Source organism: Cuculus canorus, chromosome 1 (assembly GCF_017976375.1).
Source record: "Cuculus canorus isolate bCucCan1 chromosome 1, bCucCan1.pri, whole genome shotgun sequence".
NCBI lineage: Eukaryota > Metazoa > Chordata > Aves > Cuculiformes > Cuculidae > Cuculus > Cuculus canorus.
Window position 1 is genome coordinate 131,422,859 of NC_071401.1, and position 27,347 is coordinate 131,450,205.

A 27,347-nucleotide genomic window follows, 5' to 3' on the forward strand; every position below is an offset into this window, starting at 1 on the left:
TGTGAGCTCTGGTGTACTTCAAGAGTACAACAGTTCCCTGTGCATATTTGCATAGTTTGGCTGCAGCAGTACATAGCAGCTGCTCTCAGGGATAGCACTGAATCTGATGGTCTGATTTTCTCTGGCAGTCAGGCGGCTAGCCCTGAAGGCAGCTGCTCCAGATGCTTTAGAAGAAGGATAAAACCTCAACAGTGGTTAATGTCACACCTGTGAAAAAAGTTTCTTTTTGCTTTCAGAAGTCAGAGTCATTTTATGCTGTGGAGTATTAGGATTCTCATTCATTGAAACATAAATACCTAGTTTCTGCACGGCAAGGGAGTGCATATCATACATATGTTTCCATAAAGCAATTATTTTGTATCCCTTAATCAAACAATACATGTAAGCTGAGTAGCTTCCAAGACTAACTCTTAGGTAAATCAAATTCACATTGAAATTATCAATATCATATAAAGGAGGTAGCATACAAAAAGAGAACCTTGTCACTGAATGGACTCTCTCCCTCTCTGTGTTGAAAGTCTGTTGAATTGCTCTTTACTCCTCTTATAACCTGAGTACCAGTGTGGCTGAAGAAGAAAGAGGAGCTTATTTCACAGATCATCAACATGTCTGTTATTTAAGTCACAAATTACAAAGCCACAATTTTTCCCTCACTGTAGGCTGCTTCAGAGAAAACCTACAAGATAAGGAGGCAACTTGGTGTAACCAAAGGAAGGACTCAACACACATAATATTTGTAATTGATGAAGCATGAAAGACAAGATAGGAGGATTTGCATGTTGGGGAAAAAAAATGTTGGGGAAAAGAAAAAACCTATTTACTTTTGAGCTTAAGTGAGAACTCAACTAAGAAACTCAACTAACCCAGTACACAGTGTTGATTTTTTTTTTCATGGAGTCGTTTTAGAGGGAAACAAACATATTACAGGATCTGGTTCTAGACGTGCATAGTTTTGCTTGAATATTTCCACCTTGCAAAACTGACCACATCACAGTACAAGATATATCCAGGGGTAAAGTGACTGCACAGGCTGTGGGAAAGATGAGGAATCATAATGAATTAATGTTATTCTGTTAGCAGCATGGCCAAAGGAACCTTGCAGGAGCATTCTTCACACAGAGGAGGCAGCACAAATGGAAATAGGCAAGACCTTTCTTTGAAAAAAATGTATGATTGTGATACAAGAATTGCCATTCTCAGTTCTAAGAGAAAGGAGTTTTTTGAGCTAGATCCATAGCAGGTGTGAGGAGATAGACCATGAAGGACCTCAGCAGTGAAGGCTCTAGAGGTAGTATTTCACAAGATGAAATGTGGCCAAAATGAGAGGAAACTTGTAGAGGGACACAAAATAGGTTATATGGCAGGTGAATTGTAGACTCAGGAAATGAGCCTATGCAGCAACATAAATAGGTTATATGGCAGGTGAATTGTAGACTCAGGAAATGAGCCTATGCAGCAACACTACAATTTGATCCAAAGAATTCAACAGGATCTTGGCTAAGTACAAAAGGGAGAAGATTCATACTGAGGAAGATTTTTACACAGAAAAGAAAAAAGGAAGAAGTATTGAGACTTTAGACACATGTAGAGCTGACAAAACTCAATGACAGAGATCACACTCTTGAAGTGAGGCATGGACACGAGTGTCTCATCGAATTAAGAATGTCACCACAGAGCAGCTAACAGAAAAATGACTTGGACTAGACCCATTGACGACCGATAACTGCAAATCCTTACTGCCAACTCAACAAAACAATTTATTTCAATTTATAAGTAAGATTCAATAAGACTGACTAAATATACTTTAAGCTATTGATGAACGAGGATGTAATCGACAAAAGCTTTTCTTGACCAAGAAAGTAAAACAAATAAATAAAATCACATGACAGGCCACACAAAATATTCTTCCTCATATTATGTTACGGTTTCTTTCACTTCATTTCACCATATGTAATCAGCACTCTACCATGTATGCATCCCTCTGTTACAAACTGCATCTATCTACAGAGAGACCTGGCGGTCTTTATAGATAGACATCTAAACACAATACCTTCGACATAAAGTAATTAGTATTTATGCCATTGCTTTCTTTATATATAACACAATGTTGCGACATAGCAAACATGACTGTATCGGACCAGTCTGGATGAAACTCACCTTGGAAAAAACAAAACCATTTTCAAAAATAAAACAAGAGCAAGGGAGTTTGACTTGCTTACATTCAATCCAAACCAAAACCCATGATCAGTCACACAGTTGTTTGAAGCCTCATTTCAAGTCAGCAATTATATGAGAATGCTATAGGCCGTGGTTCAGCTTCAGGAATGCGGCCATAACATGCTAATTGATACCCACAGTCATTAGAGAACACAATCAGCAGGCTTAATCTTATTTCCACTGGTTTTGCTGGAACTGAGTGCTGCCTCAGCAGTGAAGGCAAGCAGAGTTTGGCCTGACATTACTCACATTACTCACCCAAGGCTAAATCCAAAACCTATAAAAGCCAAACCCTTGGCTAAATTGTACTGTAAAGCTTGAGTTGACATTTACAAGCCTCTCAGAACCCACAGACATATTTCCCACTCACTACATTGCCATTTCTTAAACCATTCAATAAGAAAGCCATCAATGAACCAATCATTCATTTCAGATAGTACTGGCTGGTAGTGACAACAGAGAAACAAAACTCCAGAAAATAACCAGACAGCATAATCCTGATTAAGATACTTAAAAATTATCTTTAATTAATGCCAAGTACGAACAGACGAACAAGTACAGAAGCAGGTAAAATTGCATAGGTGAAAACTATGCATTTGAAATAGTTCAAGAACTCATAACATTAGATGTTTTAAAAAGGATAAGTCAAATGGTTTCAGTACTGAAGTAAAATGAGCTGTAATGTGACAATGAAGTCCATACTTGACCCAAAGTGTAAGCGATTTATAAATGGTGAAATTAGGTACAGCTGTGTCAGCTTAAATGGTTTGTTGCCCTGATGGTGCACTTTCATATGGAGACTAATCAGTTTATTTCACATCAGTAATATTTCATCTTTAAAATCAGAGGTATGTCTGAGAGGCCACATACAGTTCTATTGACAGCTGTTATTTATTCATTTCAAACCAACATACTGCAAAAACAATGGTTTACATGTAAAGGAAAGGAAAATAAAATTTCATCTTAGCAGGTTATAGGTAAGGGTTTGCTGAATTTAGTCATAAAAATATCATTTTTACTTTTGTACAAAAGTAAAATATACATTTGATCCCAATTACATTATAGAAATGTCATTGAAACGATAATATGGATCAAAGACTGATGCACCTAAAGGAACTGAATGCAACGTCTTCATTTTATTATAGAAACTAGAAATGGAAGATGGTTATTTTTTATAACTTGTAGCAACATTCGCTAAAGCCTGTGAACAGGTGAAATATACAGAATTACATAGATATTAACAGACGCTTGGAGACAAATTTTAGTTAAGACCTCAGTTTCATTTTATTTCCTTTGAAAATATCAAAGCATAGTATGCCTTGACCGCATAAATTGTTGACCGCACCAGTGGCACGTTCATCTGTACTGAGTGAAACTGTAGAACAACCTGAAGTTTCATTTTGCAGATACAAATACTGACACCTTTAAGAATACTTGATAAGCATTTCAGGAAAAATAAATTCTCTATGCCTGATTGAGTAAAGCCAGAAGAGTAGAAAACAGAAAAAGAAACTCAGCCTGAAATAAGTCCAACCAAAACTGAAATGTAGGTCCCTGGTTAAAGCATCTTAGATTTCAGATTTGCAATAGGCAGGTCTGGAACAAACTTGCCATGTTGTGCAATTGCAAGGACAGCTTTCCAATTCCACCCAGCTCTTTGGCTATGAAGGTTAAATCACACTTTGGAACTGGATTTGCATTCCTGCGAGACTGAAATTACTCTGACCACCAGTGGTATCAGGCTGAGGGAAGCCTACAGTATCAGACCATTCCTGGAAGAGCTGCAGTACTTCCTTCTTCATATTAGGGGAAATAAATTAATCCAGAATGGCACCCCTCTAAAAACAGTTCTCAAGCTAATATTTGGAAAGGAATATATTTTCTCCATACACACATGCAGATCTTATTCTAAAATACAACTTCCCATCTATTTCTAAATTTCAGATGTTCCTGTCCTAGTGTTGTGGTTTTGGGGTTTTTTGGGGGTTAATACATGTCCATATAAGACACTACACTGTCCAAGTGTGAACTGTGGAAAAGAGAAATTTGCCCTCAGTACCTTATATGTAAAAATAAGCAGGTTTTTACGTTACACTTGGGCTTCAACTCTCTCATAACAGAAAGAAACTTTCTGTACTTCTATCTAATGAAAACAGTTGTCCCTTAGTAAAATATTTGTCAGTAAAAGTTGCCTCTACTCCAGTTGTTGATTTGGGCCAATGCAGCCTCTAATGAATGATACACAGCCGAATTGCTAAGAAGGGTCTGATCCCTGAAATCTCTGGTTGGGCAAAATCACTGCTGAAAACAAGAGGACTTTTGCTGAATTTTGTCCTGTCTCTAGAGCAACATACTGTCTTTCAAGTGCTTGTCTGTATGATCAACAGTAAGAGACTTCGTAAATGGAAAAAATCCTTGGGCCATGATTATTGCCAACCTTCCAGAAGGCAGCAGGATTGATTATCCTCACACCTACAAATGTGTAAACCAGGAACAAAGAAAGAAAATCACTAGAATTGCTAACAGGAACAACATGTTAGCCCTCAGTAAGCCAGGCTGTGATTTACCAGCATTCATGTACTAAGAGTTTTATAGCACGTGGGCACACTCCGCCTAGCCACCCTCTGCAAAGCAGGGTCAGTTCCAATATATTTCATGGTTACTAAAGGCTCATCTATCTGAATGAACTTGTGAGGCAGATGAGGTAAACTGTATTAAGCCCCATTGTGTTCAGAATTAAAGCAACCTTAATTCAATTCAGCTTACTTTCCTTCCAAAAAGAATGACTCCAAATCAGATTAAGGTTGCTTTTATGCTGCAACAGAATGTCCATGCTGGGCTTTAAAACAGCTTAACAAATCTACTTTAAATGCACACCTTTCATCAATTCGGATTAGCTTTCCTGAAGTCCCCAATGGAGATAAGGCTTAAGACAGAGACTCCATGCAGGGAATCTCCATGGGTTTGCTAGGATGCTGTCAACTCACACCCTGGCTTACTGCATGCTAGCTCCCTCATGAAGACAAATAAATCCAGTTCATCATCTCTGCTGGAGCTGCCACACAAAGGATTTGAGCTCTTGGCAGTCTGGCAGCAACCTCTCAGCTCTACGAAGGAAAGGGGTACAGAGCCTCTAATTTTCACTCTGCTGCCGGCTCCTCTGCATGTTCTCTAATGCTCTATAGCTAAGGATGGCAGGACCAGATGGGAAATTTTGGCAACAATATCAGCCTACAGGATTCCTGCCCACTGCCTCTCCACTTCATTCCTGCCTCTGCACCACAGTGCAGTGCTGCTTTGCTCACACCAGATAAATTCCCTCATCCCCTTCCCTGAATGGATGAATAAAAAGCTGTATGAGGACAACCAAGAAGCATAGTGAGGCACAGAACAGTGGCTGGTAAAGGAGGCTTGGGCAGTAACTCCTTATGCTGGAATTGCTGCCTTGCTGCAAACTACAGCCCAACTAAGACTGCCATATCTACTAGCTTCCCTGTCCAGTATGATGTGGGCATTACTTCTGTGATGTTCCTACCAAATGAACGAAGTTCTCTTCAGTCTTTCAGAGATGCACTAAATTAGCCATCAGCTCATTTCAAGTCCTCTTGCACTGACATAAACAACCCCATGTGTGACAAAAAGAAACATACTCCAAAAGGAGGGGAGGGGAAAAAAAAAGAAAAAAAAAAAAAAAGAAAAATCAAGAAAAAGATTCTTACTGGTAAAAACTGGCAGTCTGTAAGTGCACCTTCAGGCCCACAAAGATGTTTCAGCACTCCTCTGTAAAAGGAGTAAGAACTTTTTGTTTGTCTATTTTTTGTGTGTCAAACTTGCCAAAAACACATGCCTATGCTACATAAGGCTAATTCCTGTACTCCATATGTATTGAGATCCTTTGCAGTGAGCTATAAATGGACAAAGCAACAGTAAAGCTCCCTAGACCACCTCTAGTCCTAATGATCCACCCCAGTCTCCTGATTAAGAAGAATTGCTGCATGCAGCACATTTTTCTTTACATATGCAGAATGATTATCATTCCACTCGTTAAACTAAGGTGTGCATACGCAACTGTGGCAGAAGTTAAGTTACCGAAGTGAGGCCTCATCTCTCAGATGCTGCTTTCTGATCATCAGTCCCGCAGCACTGAATTGATTATTGCTGTTTAGTTTAGTTAGTTGGTTGTTTTACAAGCTGAGTGCAGCATTCAAGTCTGTTTTGACATGAAAAGTCATAGCCTAGAAGTCAAGAGTTTGGGAAGATCAGGACCATCAGATTTGAGTGGGGAGAAAGGTGTACAATGGGCAGGGCTGTGAAGGGGGTGGGGGAGGGACAGGAAGGAAGCTTTACAACATCTACGTAAAGGAGGTAATGCCCTGTTTTATCTGATGATTTGCAGTTCTTACAGGAGTTAGAGCTCCCTCAGTTCTTTATCGCTTTCTCATTGTTAAGATTCACAGAAGCCACACAGTGAGAAATAAAATCAAGTCTTTCTGTAAACCTGGCATGTCAGGCTTGTGCGTATCTGCAGAGTTAGTGTTGGTTTTTAACTCTAAGTGCCTTGATTTTACATACATGCGTATCTGCGCCTGTGTGCGACACAGACATACACAGACACACATATATATATTTATACATATATATACATATATAAGAAGGATAAGGGAAGAAAGGATCTGTACAATGTGGAAGAAGTGTTCAACAGCAGTTGGCCACATGCTAAGTGCAGAATGAAGATCCTCAACTTTGTCCATTTAAAAAATAAAGATTAGTGCCTAAATTAACTCAGATCTTCCAGGGCCTAGCAATCAAGGCTGGCATATTGCAGAAGATACATTTTCCTAGTGTTGCTTCCTTCATCACATCATGGTGGGAGTAAGATTAGGGACCAGAAAGAAAAATGTGGCTCAAAGGATCTGTGATGGGATCTAAGATCTGGCAGACTGCCAAAAGGGGATAAAAGAAGCAAGGATGTGAGGACACTGGAAGGCGTCTCTCACCTACCTGCTGGGGAATCCAAGGGAAAGAAGAACACAGCCCTGCAATCTGTTTGCCTGACTGGGCAATGCTGCAGTTCATGCTGGTCCTTAGCTCCTTCTGTGTCCTGCCAGGCTGGGAAAGGCTACCGAAAAGTCATCTCAGGGAAAGGAAGAGCAGATACAACCATAGCAGCAATGTCTCTATGAACAACCTAGGAAAACTTGAAGTCTTGCACAAACACAACTACGAGTTACCTGGCAGAAGCAAATGCTGGGCCTTGTAGCATTGGACTGACAAGGGAAGGAAGGTATCCCATTGGCGCTGGTGGTTTCTGCCTGCCTTTTCTGCATCCCTCTCACTCACACTTCCTCTTTCTTTCCCTCTCTACCCCTTTCCATGCTGTGCCAGGAGGCAGTTCTGCCTTGCCCTTTCTTTCACTATCTGATTGGCTTAGGTCCTGGAGGCACTTCCAGCAGTTTAGGGGATGTAAAATAAAGGCACTAGTGCAACTATCAATCTGTTGAGTTTCTTCAGTGAGTTTTAGGGGAATACAAAAAAAGTCTCAACTGATGACTTCAAAAGAAACCAGCTGCTGCTATTTGGATGCATATAATAGATAAGTTTCATTTACATTCTGAGAATGCACCAAAAAGCATGCATCTGCACCTTTCAGCTATAAAGGATACTACGTTTTAGGTGTTGCTCTATATAACTTGACTTCTTAATTTTCCCTATAGCTTTCCCTTTAAGGGATGGGATATGTTCCTTTCCAACAATGCCTGGACAAAAGCCAACAAATTTCCCTGGCAATGCAGGAAAACAATCAGGTTTCTGTAATCAGTTCATTCAGGCCCTCAGTCTGTCGAGCACTTTTTTATTTTGTTTTTATTGTTATTATTATTATTGTTATTATTATTGAATTCATGCATTAATTAATTCAAGTTACACCTTAATCAAATAGGCCATAATGCTGAATATTTGAACATGCTTCGATCTCCAAAAGTTATTGTTCCCATTTGACTAACATACGCACTTAAATACAGTACTTTAAATTACTAGTCAACGATGTAATAAATTAAGGAGTGCACTTCCGGTGAATACAAATCAAAAAGAAAAACAAAACAAAAGAAAAGAAAAAAGAGAGTTAAAGGACCTATTTTTAGAAGATTGGGTTGAAACGAAAGCTTATCTGCTATTGTTTGAGGTAACGTTTCAGGCATGCGATTATAAAATAAATAGTATCAAATTCAAACATGCTTATATTAAACTCCATTGTGCTATCTTGCAACAGAGGGGCTTAAAGTTTTGTATCTAGTTCTGGACAGGGTAAAGGAAAAGTATTTTCAAATCATCTGCACGTAAAAGAACTTAGCAGCATTGCAGATGTTTTGTCTTCAGTTTTGTTTGTTATTTTCATTTTAGAATAGTTCTCCTATGGACAGCAAAAGAGAACTGGCCTAAGCATGTTTTTAATAAGGTGCTGTGTGGATCTGTATATAGGAAGTATGTAATCTTTCACCTAGGAGTCGGAAGGAAAATTTGCGCTCCTTCATAAAAATCGTAGCAAATGCTTGCTGCAGGTTTTCATTGTTGGGGTTTTTTTATTATTATTTTATGCACTTTCTTGCAACTGTGCAGTTTTGCAGAATACTTTTACTGGAATCCATGCGTATGTTTTATAGCTCTAAAAACTCTCTTGCTTAGTTTAAGTTAACTTCAAAAAGAAAAGAAAAAGGGAAATGGAAGAGGAAAACTTTAGGTCTAGCATCACACAGCTTAAAACTAAATTAGTTCAAATGTTTATCATTTACCAGGTGGAAAACATTTTTTAAAAATAAACAAAACCTATCTTTCATGGATCCTGGAAGCTTCTTTATCGCTGAGCAAAAATTCGCAATGCAACAAGGCATTTACGAGGTAAAGAAAGCATTCAAAGACTATCAGTAAAGCATCTACAAAGTGTGACTGTGTCACTAAAGTCCTCAAGCTGTGAGTGGGGATTTTGGTTTTTTTTTGTTTACACATCAGTCAGCAGCTTGCTTTTATTAACGCAGTTTTGGTTGGCTACAGTGCAGTTGCCAGTTCTGAGATTAGCCTCTCTAAAATTGTCTATGCTATTATTCATATCCTCTTCGATTTCCATGTACTCAGATTTGCTGATTGTGGAGGAGCTGCGGCGACTGAGATCACTGTCAGATGCTAAATTAGGGGAGCTAACATGAAGCAACTGAGCCTGTTCTTCCCCTTCTGTTTCTCGGTGGTAGAAGTAGTTGAAGTTGGACACGATGACAGGTACAGGCAGGGCAATTGTCAGCACACCAGCGATGGCACACAAGGAGCCTACGATTTTGCCTCCAATTGTCACAGGGTACATGTCACCATAGCCCACAGTGGTCATGGATACCACCGCCCACCAGAAAGCATCAGGGATACTTGTGAAATGAGACTCAGGTTCTTCAGCCTCAGCAAAATATACCGCACTAGAGAATAAGATCACCCCAATGAACAGGAAGAAGATTAGTAAACCTAGCTCTCTCATACTTGCTTTGAGGGTCTGTCCCAAAATCTGGAGGCCCTTAGAGTGCCGGGAGAGTTTGAAGATTCGAAAGACTCTTACCAGTCTGATGACTCTCAGGATGGCCAAGGAGGTAGCCTGCTCTCCTTTCTGAGTCCCCTCCCGCTCGGCCATTTCAGTGCCCAGGGTGATAAAGTAAGGGATGATGGCCACAATGTCAATGAAGTTCATTATATTCTTGAAGAAATCAGTCTTACTGGGGCAAGAAAAGAAGCGCACCACCAACTCGAAAGAGAACCAGATTATGCACAGGGTCTCCACAACAAAGAAGGGATCTGTGAAGATATTTGATTTGTAGACCTGGGTGGTGTTGTCGATGCGAGGCAATGTATAATCCTTGTCCTCCTTTAGCTCAGGTAACGTCTCTAGGCAGAAGATCACAATGGAGATGAGGATCACCATGACAGAGACTATTGCAATGACCCTTGCAGGCCCAGAGCTCTCTGGGTATTCAAAGAGGAGCCATACTTGGCGCTGGTACTCCCCCTCTGGCAAGGGTCTCTCTTCATCTTTGATGAATCCTTCATCTTCCCGGAACTTCTCCATGGCCTCCTCACCCAGCTCATAAAATTTGATCTCCTCTGAGAACATGTCCAAGGGCACATTGACTGGCCGGCGAAGCCTCCCCCCAGACTGATAGTAGTAGAGGATGGCATCAAAGCTGGGCCGGTTCCGGTCAAAGAAGTACTCATTGCGCAAGGGGTCAAAGTACCGCATGCGTTTCTTAGGGTTGCCCAGCAGTGTGTTGGGGAACTGGGCTAGGGTCTTCAGCTGTGTCTCAAAGCGCAGTCCAGCAATGTTAATCACTACACGCTCACAGCACTCATGGTCGTCATGGGCAGCAGGCTGGTAGCTATCCTGGGGGTGGCCAGGTAGTGCAGAAGTCTCATCCATGTTCTCTCCAGCCATCACGGTCATGGTGGCACACGGGAAGGAAGACGCAAGGGCAGGGTAGGAGAGGAGAGGGACTTGATAGGTGGATAGAGGAGAGCAGAGAGTCCTGGGGCAGTTCAGTGGAGTCTGAGGGGGTGGGGGTAGGGAATGGGGGCAGGGGTAGGGGCTCACAGTCCACGGGAAGGGATGATGAGTCTGGGCGGAGAGCTTGAGGAAGGGATGTAGCCTAAAGGATGGAAATATCCAAAAGGGAGAAGGAGAGGTGGGATGAAGGGAAAGGCATTAGGGATGACAGGAGGGTAAAGAAAGAGGGAAGAAGTACCTTTAGGGGGGAAAGAGGGCAGGTAAGATGAGGGGTCCTGTTCCCCAAGCCAGGAGGCTGAAGGTCTATGGGGTGCACCCCAAGGCTGGGGTTCCCTCCCCAGCCGTCTCCTTTTGCCTTTAACGTGATCCGTCCTCTTTTGTCGCCGACTTGACCATCGCTGTGGCTGCTGTCACAAAGTTACCACACACACGCACACACACACACACATATACATAAATAAATAAATAAATAGATAGATAGATACATAGAAATGAATAGGTAAATAAATAAATAAATCACGGGGCAGCTGGGAGGCGAGTCCTTGCAATGCCAACTCAGCAAATTTCCATCACCTGCCCTCCCCCTCCCCTCACTGCCCCAGTCCTCTCCTATTGTACGCTGGGGAGGGAGAGATGGAGATACTCTGCTTTTGAAGGTGTAACACTCACTTGCAGGATGGAGGCTGCCAGAGAGGAGAGAAACATAATAAACTAGTCCCCAAGCCCCATCACACATACACGTTCAGGCGCAATACATTGGCTTTCACACCAGCAAGAACATCCTCCCACTTTACCCTCCACAGCAGAACATGCAGAGCTCTATGCGTTTCCACACATCCCCGAACCCACACCAAGGCCCCCAAGGTAGGAAAGGGCCAGTGTGGACTGCAGTGCCCTGAGTGCATTGGGAGGGCTTCCTAGGAAACTTCATCAGGGTCAGCTCCTGCACTATGTCTCTTGACCACCACATTCCCCACTTCACAGACAGTAGAGACTTAGCTGAGCGCTGACAACTTCATCACACCAATGGGGGGGGGGGTAGGGGAAAGGGGAGCAAAGCATCTCCTCTCTTCCTTTGCAACAGCTAAACACAACTGAGAGAAAACCAAAAGGATGGAGATCGACATCCCAGACCCAAACTGTTCAAATAGAGTCCAACAGCGCGGAGTGAGAAAGGGTTTTTCCTTACCTGCTCCCAGTCAGATGCGCTGGTTAGGAGTAGCAGCCAGTGCCGGAATGCGTCAAGTCGCCTTGCAGCATCATCCAAAAAAAACCAAACCAAAACAAAAACCGCAGAGGCAAACTCAACCCTTCTCCTCCTCTTGCACCCCTCTTAATAATACAGCGATCGCTTTACAGGGCTGCCTGTGAGACACTGAAATATTCATACACTGTCTTAGGCGCACCAAGGGCGAGTGGGTTTAATTAGTTTCTGCCGAGAACCGCAGTGGGGGGTGGGAGGAAGAGAGCGCAAAGTACCTTTTCCAAAAGTCTGGTTAGTAAATGAAATCAAAGGGTTCTGGAGAGATGCCGGCTGTCGCGCTCTCTTCCCTTAAGGCAGCTGGAGCAGGAGCGGCGGCTGAGGAGCTGGGAGAGAGCCGCAGTCCTGCAGCCGCATCCCCGGAGCTGGGCTTGGCTCGTCCCGGCAGCAGCAGCAGGAGGAGGCAGGAGCTGGGCGCGTGTGGCAGGAGCGAGAGGGCTGCTGAATGCCTAAGAGCAAGGAGCAAACTCGAGCCATTTCTTGACGCTGCAGTATCAGCAGAAACCTGAGAGCGGTTTGGTGCAGCTTGGGGAGCGGGGCGGGGGGGTGAGAACACGGGACCGGAGGGAGGAGAGGTGGCAGGAGTGGTGCAGGGCTTTACACATCCCGCACGGAGAGAGATGCTGCAGTGCCCGGAGCCCCCGAGGAACCCCACTCCAAGGTGGACTCTGCTGTGCTGCCAGAGCCTCCCAGCATTGCGGGAGGAGGCTGATCCCGAGCTGTGTGGCCGAAATTGGGAGGGAAGAGTTAATCAGCAGGCAGTGTGCTGCAGGGAAATTGCCCTTTCATAATGTTTTATCCCACTGAATTCATTTAACTGATGAATCACATAACTTTGAGATGGAGAAGACCCGTTATGTCATCATCTTCCCTCGCCTGCCAGTGCAGGATTGTTCCCTACGAGTATGTGATCATATACATTATATAAAAGCCTGCTGCTCACTTCGTCAAAGCGGGAGAGGCATTCAAATACAACCTGGGCCTGTGTAATGCGAAGCATTCCAGAGCAAAGTAACAGCAAGCCCACGTTTAACAGACCTGGTCTCGTTAGCTTTCTACTGCATAATATGTTACCCTTACTTAATATCACCCCCTTGTCAGTCCGAAAATACTTATAAGACCTCCTGACCTCACAGACCTTTTCTGTCTCCTCTTCCTCTTAGTTATCCCCATGTTTTGTTGTTGTGGGGTGTTTGGTTTTTGTGGTTTTTTTGTTGAGGGCATGGTTTGTTTGTTTTTTTCTGAAGTACAAGCCATTCTAAAATCCTCTAGTTCTGCTGTGCTGTAATCCTAGCTACTTTGCATGCCGCATTCACTAGCCTTGGTGGGAATAAAAGTGTGAAGGAAAAGAAACAGATTCCCTCTCTAGCTTTGTGTAGGCTTTTTTTTTTTTTTTCTTTTCAGTGAGCATCACATATGCTGAAAGTTTTGTGAGAAACTTCTGGTGAAGTTGTGAGCCAGAGAAAAGTCTCTTTCTGCTACTCCAGGCAAAACAATCAAAACGCTAAATAAAAAGAGAGACTATTCTGCTAGTGAAAATCACAATCCCTGATTTTCTGGCTGACGGTTTAGCAGCTCGGCATCAGCACCCAGCCCTGAACTCAGCAGCTCCAGGCCCTGTACAACCTAAACCCCCTCAAAAAAAGCAAGCCAATCTTGTGACCTTAACTAACCAGGGCATTTTTCATCCCCTCAAGAAACTCGGCCTTTGACTCAACATCCTCTTATGGCAGTGAATTCCATGTCTGGATGATATGCTGCAGAGAGCTCACTGCTCTGCATTCAGTGCACTTGGAACTGCTTTGCAGAAACAGCTCTATGAGCTAGCACTCGCCCAGCTCTGGTGCAGTATTATATCCCCCTGTGCTAGTTCAAAGACAAACGTATGCTCAGGAGTGTGATAAAAATGCAGATCTGACAATCAGAGGCCTGAGTTCAAGGTGCTGCTCTGCGCTTCGTTTCCTGCATGATTGCAGGCAAGTGTATCTGTTCTTTTTGTATCTGAAAAACAGGTCTGAAAGTGCTTTCTTTGCCTGTCACAACTGCTTAGGCTGTTTTGTTCTGAGGGATACCTCAGCACAGCAGAATCCAAATTCTCATTGGAAGCTGTGGGCCTACCAGCAGCAAAAAAAAATTAATTATATTTTCACATTACAGAGTAGTGAAAGTACAGACAGGGATATTGCTACCCACCTCCACATTTTGAATAGATTTGAACTCTGTGATTCCTCATTCCAGTCTAACTAACATTACTGACAAGCAATCACGCTGGACGGTAGATATCTTTCTAAGAAAATTGGACTATTAACTGTAGGGTCATTGAGAATCTTGTTAAGGTACATAAATTGATGAGCAGTAAAACTAGGTCTTGCAAAGAGGTCATTGTTACACATTACACGGCTAAGAGGCTTGATTTAAATGCTGAGGAATGGAAGGAGACTCCAACTTGCTGCCAAATTTGAAGTCAGGCTGCTGCTATTTCATACTTTCTGTGTTACAGAAAATGGCCACCAGTAGTTGAACTGGTAATCCCCCTCAAGGGTCAAACTGAGAAGTTCTGTTCAGTATGAGAAGGTTTCACAGAGAAACTACAAGTTGCAACAATCAAAAGCTTGAGATAAACAACAGGCAGTATTTAAAACAAAACAACATTTAAAGCAGATGCTTTTAAAAATCCCACTAGGCATCTTTCTGCTTCCCTAGATGTCAAAAAAAAGCAGTTCCTGTCCATTTCCTTACCTCTTACTGATGACCCAGCCTTGTGTTTGTTAGGTCTGGTCGTACAAAGCAAACAGCATTACACCTCTCCGATAGCCATTCATCACGAGCAACACTTCGACTTGTGTCGAAAGTGCATCCAGCCTGGCATGGTGGTGTGGATGAGCACAAGCAGATGGGGAATCGGCGGGCATTCTGAACATCACAGGGTGAGGATGGCTGAGCCATCTTTGTTGGCTGCTGATGTAACTCTTTGTAGGCAGCAGAAACTGGTAGACTCCTTGTGTTAAAGACAGATCAGCACAGCAAAAGCAGAATAGTTTCTGCAAGTTCAAAGTTCAGTCTTGTAAAAACGCTGAGGGTGCCATCTTTTGATCTGGCAAACAAAAGATTTGCCCTGGCAAGAAAGAACAGATTTATTTATTTTTCTTCCAAGAGAAAGAGAATTGAGTTGTTGATTAAAATTCTTGGTGTATTGTAAGGATTAAAGAAAAATGTATAGAATAACTGTAAATCTGAAACTGATTTAAAAAAGAACCATTGTTTTTTACATAGTGAAATAGGCATTAAACACTGTCACCATGGAACCTGAAAACTATTGACTAAAATCAACAGATGCAGAAGCAGAGTGGATCTCCCAGCATGACATCATTCATGTAGGTGTTGTGAGTGACACACTCAACATGCTAATTTTCCTTGACATGAAGAGGCAGTTTGTGTGGTAGAAATCATCACAAAATCCATAGTGGCGAGTGATGTCCTGGTTGATTGAACCGTGCAGATCTTCATAAGCATTGTAGATAGAATTCATCTATGCCTGGAAAATATTCCAGTAACATTATAGCTTTATTTAGAGCTGCATAAATGAGTATTTAGAGCTGCATAAATGACCTCTACAAATGAGTTGCGCAGGTGTCAACATAGACATCATTTAATGTCATTTGGTGACAGGGTGCTATGCATGAAGAAGATGTTTAGGCCTAAATTTGCCTTGCAGACTCACTATGAGTCACGATGACCTATGGCCCGGAAAGAGTCAACGGGTAGAGACAAGGGTGGGCTTGTGGTATTGACAGCTGGATTTTACTCCTTGTTGGGAACAAAGGATCTTGTAAATTTTTTAATACTGATTTATGAGCCTTCTTACTCTCCTCCAGTATTATTAGGCATTGTTATGACTGGGATAATCAAATCTCGTGCTTCAAAGCATACTGATGGCTAATGGTAGATGACAATGACTTTTGTTCCCTCTTGTCATATCATTTCCTTGTTTGTCCTGCTCCTTTTTAAAGCCTTAAAGTTTGGCCCTCTGTGATCAAAAGAGGCTACAGAGAGGCAGGATGAGCGCTTTGGAGTCCATCTCTGTGAAGAAGGAATCAGAAATTTCCCTCACTTACATATACAGTCTTGCTGCCAGGACTAGCCTGGAGAAAAAAGTTGCTACTACCTTGCTGCTTTTTATTCCACCTCTGTGGATTGGATAGGGGCAAAGTATGGCAATGGAAGGATGGCTAGTCAGGGAAAACAGAAAATGTGCTGTATTAGGAAAGGACTGATCCTGCTTTTGTCCATCTCCAAGGGAGACATATAATCAGACAAAATGGAAAGTCAAGGTGCTAATCCATCCCACAATGCGCAAGCCACACTACAGAGAACACCAAATTCTTGTGAGCATGTGTCTATAAGAGGAAAACACTCGAAGTGTAAATAAAAATGCTTAGCAACAATATTTTTGCAGTTTTAATATCACATTCTTCTTTTACTTCCTTTCCCGCTCCCAGATTTTCTTTCCTAGAGTTTTGTCCAGCTGGCTGCTTGCTATGGAAAGTGCACCCTGCTCAAGCAGGTTGGTTTGACCTCTGAGGAGAGTGCAATTTTTGAGACCTGCGCACTAAATGTTTTAAAATATTTCTGCTCCACTTTTTGCACAGAGGGAGCAGCATTTGGAGAAGACACCCTGAATGACTTCGCAACAGTTTCATCTTTATGTGATTTTTCTGAGCATACTCAGATATTTAATACACAACTTCTTTCTTAACAGTACTCACTTGGGCTTCTCGTGATTTTATTACTTAGTTTGAGACCTTATACAAGTCTTGGAGCAAGAACTTTATTCATGAATGCTATTGCCATTGGAGTGTCAAGACCAGAGAGCGAACTTTCTTCATGTCACAGAGGGCAAGCATCACATGAAGCACTGCTGTCAGAGAAGGGGAACACCTGGGGAGGGCAGAACAACACCAGAGCAAGTACATTCGTGTAAATCCATAAAGTAGTTCTGGTAGTTCTGGCAATGGGTCTTTGTAAATCACAGCCAAAAACTGGGAACACTGAGATTTCTCTTGTATGAGATCATTTGGAGGAAGATTCCAGCTTATAGGAAAGATGTTTCAACAAAGCTGACACATAGCTGAAGACACCACCCCCCTCCACCCCCCCCCCCCCCCACCCAGGACATTTCTACTTGAACTGGTTAGGAAAGAATCAGGAAGTGTTGATCCTTATGGCACAACAATTCTTGTTAGGAAAGCCCCAAGCTTGAGGCTGAAGACAGAGTGGTGATGAACACAGGCATCATCAGCTAGCTGAGTTTTCTGAGAAAGTAAAATGTGGCTTAGCAAATCAAGGCATTTCAGGGTACTCTCAGTGCACAAATAATCTAGCTATAATTAGAGCTCTCCCACTGAATCAGAGTCAAATTTAATCCTAGCTGGACTGCAAGGTCAACTGCAATAGACCTCCAGGAACACTCATAAACAGCAACATCAGACCGTAGCAGTAGGACTTCAAATGTATGGCAATGTTTTACAGCTGAGGCTATTTTGAGGCCAAAGGACAGATACAAGCTTTTGCTAAGTTGCCATGAAATATGGCACATTATCACTTGGTCTTATCATAATGAACACTCAAAAAGTCCATCCATCACTAAACAAGCCAAGCCGTAGGCATAGTACACCACCAGAATATCTTCAGTCTGAGGGAGCAGATGGAGAATTCTCCATGGGCCCCATTTTTAATTCCAAAAAGTGTATCACCTTATAGTTTAAGGAGACCAATGCCTACCTCAAAATCTGACTGGGGACCTAACATTCAAGCTGCAAAAATGTGAAATTGTGTGGGCACTCTCAATGTTGCTGAATGAAAACTGTAAAGGAGAGATGTCAAGAAACCTACAGAAAAGAGCAGAGAATAAGTGACAGTGGAAAAAGAAAAACAAGAGGCACCTGGATAAACAAGAGTCTACATGGATGCCAAATCCATGAATACAGAAGTCATCAGTGTTTAGAAGCAGTAGAAGTCAGGCTCAATTTGATGTATCAAATCCAAAAGTATTCAGTGTTTCTTACAATTTAGGGCAGGATATTGAACGAGATTCATGATCGCATTTATCATATCTGACAGTGTGAATGCCGGGAACATGATCATGACTACACTGTTCCCAGCGGAAAATGAAATGTGTAATGGAGGGATTTCCAGACACCAGGGCAGTAGCTGATGACACTATCTACTGCAACTGAAAGTGTTGAAGAAGAGAGAGTCTCCAATCATGACTCCAGACTGTGAATGTGACTACGGAGATGCTAAGAACAGTATATCAGCCTGGATGCAGGTGAGCTGCAGCTTGCAGAGAACAGTGATCTGAATATCTGTGAACTTTTGAGTGACACCAATTATATCGTAGACCCACTAAGGAAATGTCCAGAACAAAAGCGATGAAGGATTTCAAGGATTTCATAGAGAAGATAAACTACTAGATTCTTCTTGTTTATCTTCCCACCCACAGGACACAAGATTTGTTTCAGCAGTTCACACATGTAGGCACAATTTGGCATTAATCAGAGCCCCATGTGGTGGGGTAAAGGCAATCCAATGCAGGGAACCAGTCCCAAATTGCTATAAACCCCTGGAACAGATAGAGCTACAGAAAGCTTGGAGACACACTGCTGCAAAGTCAGCATCTCGAGCACTTACTAGTGAAGTCCTGACACAACCAAGATTGACTCTGAGAAACAAGGAGTCACTGCTTTGGCAGGGGAGGGTGGGACAATCCCATTGTGCTACTTTTTGGCATGTCATAAAGATGCAGTGTGAGCTCCAGCAAAAAGAAAGCACCTTGAGGAAGTGAAGAGTGCTCCCGAACGCTGTCTGGGTTGGATGTAAAGGCATTAAAACTGTTTGTACACAACAAGTGGCTGTACCGAAAGGAAGAAGGACCACAGACGGTGCCCATCTTTTTACTGGGCAAAGGACTGAATGTTTTTTGTGTGTGTGTGTGCGCGCACATGTGCAAGATGGGATTTTATTTAAAGCAGGACAAGCAGTAATCCCTGCAGCTGAACATCAGGAAATGAATAGCTTCATACCTAGGGATAGAGGGTACTTTATTTGAGCCAGACTATTTCCACTGGCCAGACACCAATATGCATTGCAGAGCATAGACGACCCAGCATGAAGCGTGTACAGGGTACACTGAGCAGTTATGATCCTTCTGTCACTTTGAGATGCCTTTGCAAATGATCATTTTTAAGGACAGGAGATGGGCAGTCTGCTTTCTGAGAGGTGACTCTGGAGGAAGTTCTGGCAAGAACTGATCGGAAAACAAGCAGTGCCTTTCCACAGTATGGCATGCCTGACACACTCAATCCTAATACAACTTGTAGCACACTGCAGCAGAATGTATGTGATTCAGCACTTAACAGGGCAGATTTGAGCACCAGATGTCTTGCCGTGGGTATCAAAAATGAAAAAAGCAAGAGCAAACGAAGTTGGCAGCATAAACAGTGGAGGGATTGATAGGAAAAACAAGACAGTCAGGAGATCATTACCTGTCAATGCTGAGCCACAACAATATTAGTGGAAGCAAGGAATGCATTCACAGAAGAAGAGGGTGTGGAGAGAGGGGGGTTATGCTGGACAGGCCATTGACAAGAAGAAAAGCAGGAAAAGAGCCAGTCATTTGCAGCTGCTGTTCAGAGTGGAGCAGATACGAAATGGGCAGTGAGGAGCAGCGTGGGTAATGGCTAATGGAAAGCAGCTGCATTCTGGCAAGGATCATAGGTAATAACTACAGTGATGGGACAGTGGTAAAGAACAACTGAAGATAGCTGCAGAGCTGGAACAAATGACTAAGGAATAAATTTTTTACTATGAGAGTGGTGAAGCATTGGAACAGATTGCCCAGTGGTGGTAGATGCCCCATCCCTAGAAACATTCAAGGTCAGGTTGAAGATGCCGCTGCTCATTGCAGGAGAGTTGGACTAGATGACCTGTAAAGCTGTCTTCCAACACAAACTATTTTATGATTCTATGAGTCTATGACTTGACACAACCTGAGCAAAGACCAAGCAAGTGCAGGGCCTTACAGAAGACATCAGCACCAGGCTTCTTGTGCAGCGTAGCAGCACAAATAGGAAAAGAGGAATAACTTCAAAGGTCTGGAGTAAAATGAAAGCCCTGCAGTAAGGGGTTTTATTTCTCTTGGAGGAACTCAAGATTTGCAGCCTCAGCTCTATGTGTACAAAAAGCTTGAAAGAACCACACAGAGGCCAGAAATGCTGAGCAGATAGTTCAACTACCCGTGTCTGGCAGAGGATTGGAAATGCTCCCTGTGCTGTTGTCCTTCTGTGATGAAACCTCCCAGTGCAGACTGCGGTGCAGATCTGCTTTGGCAGAATGGCTTCCTCTTGCATTATTAGCAGCATGCAGGGGAGACAAAAGTGCCTAGCAAGGGGTGTTTTGATAGCCTCAGATGAGAATTACAGTGGTATGTACTCTTTCAGGAATAGGCTGCTTTGTTCTTAAAGTGCTTACTGACCTGCCTGGCCAAATTGGTTAGTGTATACTGGAGAGAGAGCTGAAGTGAAGCAGAAGCAATTATTTATATAAAAAGAAGGAATCTGAATAAACAAAAATACTGGCAGCTACTGATTATTAAAGACTCATATGCTTTGAAGCCTTGTCCTCAGGTGATATTAAGCATATAAAATAGTCTTACCCAAAACGAAGGCAGCTAGAAGCTCCTCAGAGACTATCAGTCCATTACTGTCCAATCTTTTCTGTGCCTTGGGCACTGCTCTTGTTCTAGCTTCTCAGTCTTGCTTTTCTGTGTGTTGTCCTACTTATGTCTGGGCCAGAGTCTATTTTGGACTCTAGAGGTTTGTGACCTATTCCTTTTCTGCAAGACGGGAGCCTCGCCTCTTCTGTGTGGTCTATTGCAGAAAGGAATGCTCCACGTTCTGCTGGGTGCATTTCTTTAAGTGCTTTGTTAGATCCTAGCACTCCAGTTCTGAGCACCTCCTTTTGTCATTTATTTTCTCTTGAAGTCTAAAAATCAAGTCTCATGGTGTTCAAAATGCCACTGAGGGCTTAGTAAGCACGTTGCAGGAGGGCTATTACACTTCAGATAAATCTTTCCAACCCACATGGCAACTTGCTGACTTATTTACAAATTACTTGCTTTTGAATTTCTAAAGCTTTTGCCTTGCTATGTCCCACATTTCAAATTCTTGTGCATTATGTACAAAAATGACATTCATCTGCACTGCCTCTTGTCTGTGTCCCATTGCCTCAAAGCACTATTCCATGAGCTAGCATTCGACTGTACGGCAGTATTTTCTGACTTTAGTAGTGTTTTAGAACTGATCCCAGAATAATGAGCTCATTGTAATATGAAGCAGAGAAACACACTGCTAATGCAATTCGTGCCAGGAAGAGCCTTTCAGCAAGGTATAGGTAGCAGTAAGTGTGACAAGAGGTATGCTTTAGGGCAAACGTAACAGCACAGTGCAAAATATCTTATGAGCAGCTACTTGAAAATATTCCACTAATAACAGTATAGTATAAAAGGCAAAGACACTTGCTAGTACTCTACAAATCTGAATTGGAATACTGAACCTCTGTTCTTACTCTATCTTAATGAACATCATCTTAATACTTCACTCAAAGAGGTGCTTTGGGATGGGTCATCTGATGGCCAAAGCCAGTTCACCAACATGGGACTGCAGCAACATAATCCTGGGTAAGCATCTCAGGCACTGTGATATATGGCAGGACCCAGCAAACCCACTCATTGTAGAAGCATGCCAGCTGTTTACCTGAAGCCTGAAGCTGATCCAGTGATTGAACTAGCAGGCGTGCTTTTGGTGAAGGCACAATCCTTGTTCCATGCTCAACCCACTCACTAGCTTTATTTGGATTCAGAACCTGTTATCCAGTCACAACCTTTGATTTTCCTTACCCTCACTGAGAAAGCTTAAAACCAGAAACCTTATGCTTACCTCTGTCCACACATGCGAACATATCACCTAAGGTGCCTTCCATGAGCTGGTGAAACGTGCCTGCGAGAACGGATACTACCTTCCACCCTAGCCTCCTATGTTGTGGCATACCTTATACATGGCAAATCCATCTTTTTTGCTAAGGAATATGGACTTTTTAACCCATTTGCTTATAATTTTACAGAATTCACAAACTACCACTTATATATCTATGGACAGATTGCAGGTTTCCTTATGAAAATTTTACCTAGGCCTGAACGTGTCCCTGCCCATGGCAGTGGAGGGTGGAACCAGATGATCTTTAAGGTCCCTTCCAATCCAAACTGTTCTATGACACTTCTGTGATTTTCCTGCAACAGTGCAGAAGTAGAAAAATAATCGTGACATTTTGCTTAATTAATAAAATGAAATAGAAATAGAATGATTAAGATGTGGTATTGGATGGTATCTTTATCTGTAACAGTAGATTTATATAAAATAAAGTATTTTAACACAAAACAAATCATTCTTTAACTGATCACTGAAATTTATCAAATGTATGACAAATTGTGAGTAGTTTCACATTGTCCACAGCTGTAAATTTTTTAGAGTAAACTTTATTTTAAAAAAGGTCACCCTCCTAACACACAGGCAGCTATGACTACAGATCTCTCACTGTGTTGCTACCAGCTGGAAAATCATGTCATGGAGCAGAACTTTGACCTTCCTGCTGCAAAATCAGCGGAAACAATCAACTGAAGGAGATAAAGGAAAATCCTCATTAGAAAGGAATTGGTATATGGCAATAGAGAACAGAAATCAGATTTGCTTGTGCAGAGATGTGCTTTGCCAACTAGCCCACGAAGGACAAAGGGCTCTACTAATTTAGCCAGCAAGATGAATAATCTGTGAATTATGACTTGGAGCATTAAATTAATCAGAATACTGTTAAGTGTTAATACAACAGTGGTTGGAGGGCCCACTCCAGTGTGGAATCCTCCTTTGTCAAAATGCTGTATGAGCAGACCAAGCTGCTTTTTTATGGTAGCCAGAGAAACAACAAAGGCATTCAGGGACATCAGGGACATTAACACCAAGTAAATACAGAACAATCAAAGAAGATATTTCTTCACATAACGTGAAAGTCACCAGTGTATTGAGGACAAGCACAAGTCATATGTTCCTCTTAAGTCCTACTTAATCCCTGCTTTGAGGATTTAAAGGACATTCAAGTGATTCATAAGCCCTGTGCATGTTCTCTGCACAAGAATGATTTTTACCCACCATAGAGTCAGCTGAGCTACAGAAAATTCTGCAGTGGGTCACATCAATGGAATAAAACTGCTGTGTTCAAGATGGTCTGGCTGATGCTCTGGCTGTTTCTTGCAGCTGTACCTTTAATATCTAACATACTGATAATCAAAACTCATGGTTTATGGTGTGCAATGATTCCCCAGAGTGTTCTGGAAGTAATGTATGTCTCTTACCGGCACCATTACATATCTGGCTGGGAAAATAAGTCAAGGGGGAGCTTTTACCAAAGCATCAGGCACCAGCCAGGACTAAATGCAGGAGATCTCTTCTGACAGTTCATTGATCTGATCAAGCATGGCAGAGTCTCTGTTTTCCACAAAAAAAAAAAAAAAAAAAAAAAAAAAGGAAAATGTATTTGCACAGAATATGGCAAATTGGGAAACATGCCAAAATCAGCAAGTCAGTGCCTAAATGTTGCTGCTTTTGAAGGTAACAACCAAACTGTGAAAGATATCTTCAGGTGCCTTTTGCATACTGTATACGAGTTTATTTCCTTGGGTTTCTGGTTTATGCATCATTATGGTAATCTGTTATCATTCATCTTGCCTACTTTCTGCAGGACCTTTGGCAGTGACTCCTGCATCTATCACAGCTCAGTTTTGCAGTATGCAGCACAAAGGAGCTGATTCTGATCTATAATTCTGTCAAATGACACTGCTTAGGCTATTGTATAGGCTTATAAAGGTGAATTTATGATTTTGGCTTTTACTTCTCTTTGTGTCTGAGCTACTTTGATACTTAAGAATCTTTCAATAAAACCAAATAAACACACCCACCTTCACCACTTCCTAGGGCCATGAGCTCTCAGAGTTTCTTTGTAGGAGGACTGATACTTTATTTTTTCCTTTCTTAGCAGGAAAAAGAAAATACGCAGAGAATGTAAATCTAACTTGAAAATTGCATCCTGATATTGGTAATATCTGAATAGGCAGGGGATCAGAAATTCAGACCCATTGAGAGATGCAGAGAAAAATTGGTAATGAAAAAGCATCAAACTCCAAGCAGAATAATCTTTTTGTCCAGAGGATAAATCCTAAAGTGGGTGGAGGAGTGCAAGCTCACAGAGTCACTACTCTTCTCAGTTAGAGACACAGTGTGGTCCTTGACAACAAGAAGGAATGGCAACATGTCTGACAGCATGAAATGCTAGATGCTGAAACTTGGATCCTAGATAATGTTCTAGGCGGTTGATGCTAGTGCTGGTTCACACTTCTGGCCCTCAGCTACAGTGTTATCTTGGTCCAGACACTTTCCTTTCCCTACCCATCTTTTATCTTGTCTTATCCATGTAGACTGAAGTCTCTCTAGATGAAGTTTATTACATGTCCATGCCAGTAGAGAATACAAAAATCTTCAGCTTGACAGTCAGTAGAAAAGCTGGGAAGCTGGAGAAGGACAAATAGCACTGTTTGTTCCTAATGGAATATGACCCATGGCGCTGTCCAACTTTGATCACTTAAGAAAATAAATCTTTCCTAGGTCCTTTTTGTGCTACTTTCCCTACTGTGCTGCCTTCTGTTTTTACTGGATAGTTCTCTAGCTGTAACAGAAAGTCCCACTGCCCTGTCCCTGCCGAGAGGAAACAGTACTTCCTCACTAGTAGAGGTGTTCTTAATGCAGTCATAAACCAAAAGCATCTCCTGTGCCATAAGCCCTATTGCTTATATAACTCAGGTTGCTTAGCAGGAAATGGTGATCCAAATCTTTCCAGTCTCCTTGCCTCCAATACCTATCCTAAGTCCTCCTCCTTAATTTCGTCCCCCAACTTGCAACCATCTGCAGCCATCCTGGAACACCTTTTGCTTTGCAGCAGATGGCAATGCAGTACTGCCCGCTGCCAAGACAAGCCAGCTAATTTTTCCATCATCTGCATCTTACTATGAAGCAGCAGACAAAGAGGAAAAAAACCCACTTGGCAGATGATCCATGGCAGGTATCTCCTATCATGGGGCTTTCAGCAATCTGAGCGCATTGATTCAAATAACTAAGAAATAAGCAAATGCCTACCGACGGCGTGCAGCTGGCCCTCATGCTAGCTCTTATTGACATGGTTGACATAATCCTATGGAGAAACTACAAAGTTAGCTAAAATCCCAAGCCCTGTTTCTTAAAAAGCTCTTATTTTCCTATGCTCTTGGCAGAGGAGGGGCAGAGCACCTCCACTTTGAATGGAACATGTTGCTGAAGATCTCTAGCTAGACTTGTGGCATTGTATCTTTCATATCCTACTCTTTTTCCCCACTATTATCACATCATGTCTCAGCTTTTGCTGAATGACTGCACATGATGTTGTAGAATTAAAAACATTCATTTTTAACAGACAAGCCTAAACAAACTTTTAGTTGTAGCAAAACCAAAAGCAACCTTCAAATGAGGCATCAGATGCTGCAGCGAGGAGTCCACAAGATATCTATAGACAGCCTGAAATTGCATCTTTAAAGAGGGTGAGAATTACTTTTATTAGTTCCTCAGTTACTTGTTGTTGTGGGTTAACCCTCACTGGCTGTCGGGTGTCCACCAAAGCTGCTCTGTCACTCTTCTCCTTAGCTGGACAGGAGAGTGAACATTTAATGAAAGGCTCATGGGTTGAGATAAGGACAGGGAGAGATCACTCAGCAATTACATCATGGGCAAAACAGACTCAGTGTGGGGAAATTAGTTTAATTCTACAGGTTTCTGCAGGTATGTCAATCAGAAAAGGAAGGTTAAAGAAAGTGTACCCCCACTGAGGAATGAAAATGGTGGCCACATATCAACAGACGAGGAGAAAGCTGAGGTACTCAACAGATTATTTGCACTGACAATCACTCTCCTCATGCATCCTGGGCCAATGGACAACAACGCGGGAACCAGGGGGATAAAGACCCTCCCACTGCAGGGGAGGATCAGGTTCATAACCACCTGAGGAACCTGAACATGTGTAAGTCTATGGGACCTGATGAAGTGTATCCCAGAGTCCTGAGGAAACCGGTGGATGTGGCTGCCAAGACACTCTCTATGATATATGAAAAGTCATGGCAGTCAGGAGAAGTCTGTGGTGACTGGAAGAAAGGTAACATTGTCCTCATTTTTAACAAGGGTAGACAACATGACCCTGGGAGCTACAAACCTGTCAACTTCACCTCTGTGCCTGGGAAGATCATGGAACTGATCCTCCTAGAGGACATGCAAAAGCACATGGAGGACATGGAGGTGATTAGTGGCAGCCAGCATGGCTTCACCAGGGACATGTCCTGTATGACCAACCTAGTGGCTTTCTGTGATGGGGCAAGCACAGCCGTGGACATGAGAAAACCAAGGGATGTTATCTATCAGGACTTCTGTAAAGCCTTTGACACAGTCCTCCACAACATCCTTTTCTCTAAATTGGAGATTAATGGATTTGATGGGTGGACTGTTTTGTGGATAAGAAATTGGCTGGATGGTCATATTCAGAAGGTAGTAGTCAACGACTTGATGTACACATGGAGATCCATGACAAGTGGTGTCCCTCAGGGATCCATGCTTGGACCGGTGCTGTTTAATATCTTTATCAATGATATAGACAGTGAGATTGAGTGCACCCTCAGCAAGTTTGCAGATGACACCAAGATGAGTGGTGCAGTTGTCACACCAGAAGGACGGGATGTCATGTGGAGGGGCCTGGATGAGCTGAAGAACTGGGGCTGTGAGAACCTCATGAGGTTCAACAAGGCCAAGTGCAAGGTGTTACACCTGGGTCGGGGCAATTTGTGGTTTCAGTACGGAATGAGGGATGCTGTGATTGAGAGCAGCCCTGCAGGGAAGGACTTGGGGGTGCTGGTCGATGAGAAGCTTGACATGAGCTGGCAATGTGCACTCGCAGCCCAGAAGGCTAATCATATCCTGGGCTGCATCAAAAGAAGCGTGGCCAGCAGGTCGAAGGAAGTGATTCTGCCCCTCTGCTCAGCTCTCATGAGACCTCATCTGGACTATTGTGTGCAGTTCTGGAATCCTCAACATAAGAAGGATATGGAGCTGTTGGACAGGGTCCAGAAGAGGGCCACAAAGATGATCAGAGGGCTGGAGCACC

General features: G+C 42.6%; 1 protein-coding gene across 4 annotated transcripts in view; it reads right to left on the reverse strand.

Annotated features, from left to right (window-relative positions):
* Window positions 1-2,760: 2,760 nt before the first annotated feature.
* The window catches only part of KCNA1 (potassium voltage-gated channel subfamily A member 1), a 58,469-nt gene continuing 33,882 nt past the window's right edge, over window positions 2,761-27,347 (reverse strand). Inside the window, exons 2-4 of one of the 4 annotated variants that reach the window (XM_054059491.1) lie at window positions 14,748-15,123; window positions 11,937-12,457; window positions 2,761-11,154 (exon numbers count right to left, since the gene is read on the reverse strand). In XM_054059491.1, the coding sequence (XP_053915466.1) occupies window positions 9,212-10,687 (1,476 nt within the window). In that variant the 5' untranslated portion in view covers window positions 10,688-11,154; window positions 11,937-12,457; window positions 14,748-15,123 and the 3' untranslated portion in view covers window positions 2,761-9,211. Of the gene's footprint in view, window positions 11,155-11,936; window positions 12,809-14,747; window positions 15,124-27,347 lie in introns of those variants that run through there. The other 3 variants (XM_054059497.1, XM_054059506.1, XM_054059487.1) reach the window with 3 other exon arrangements.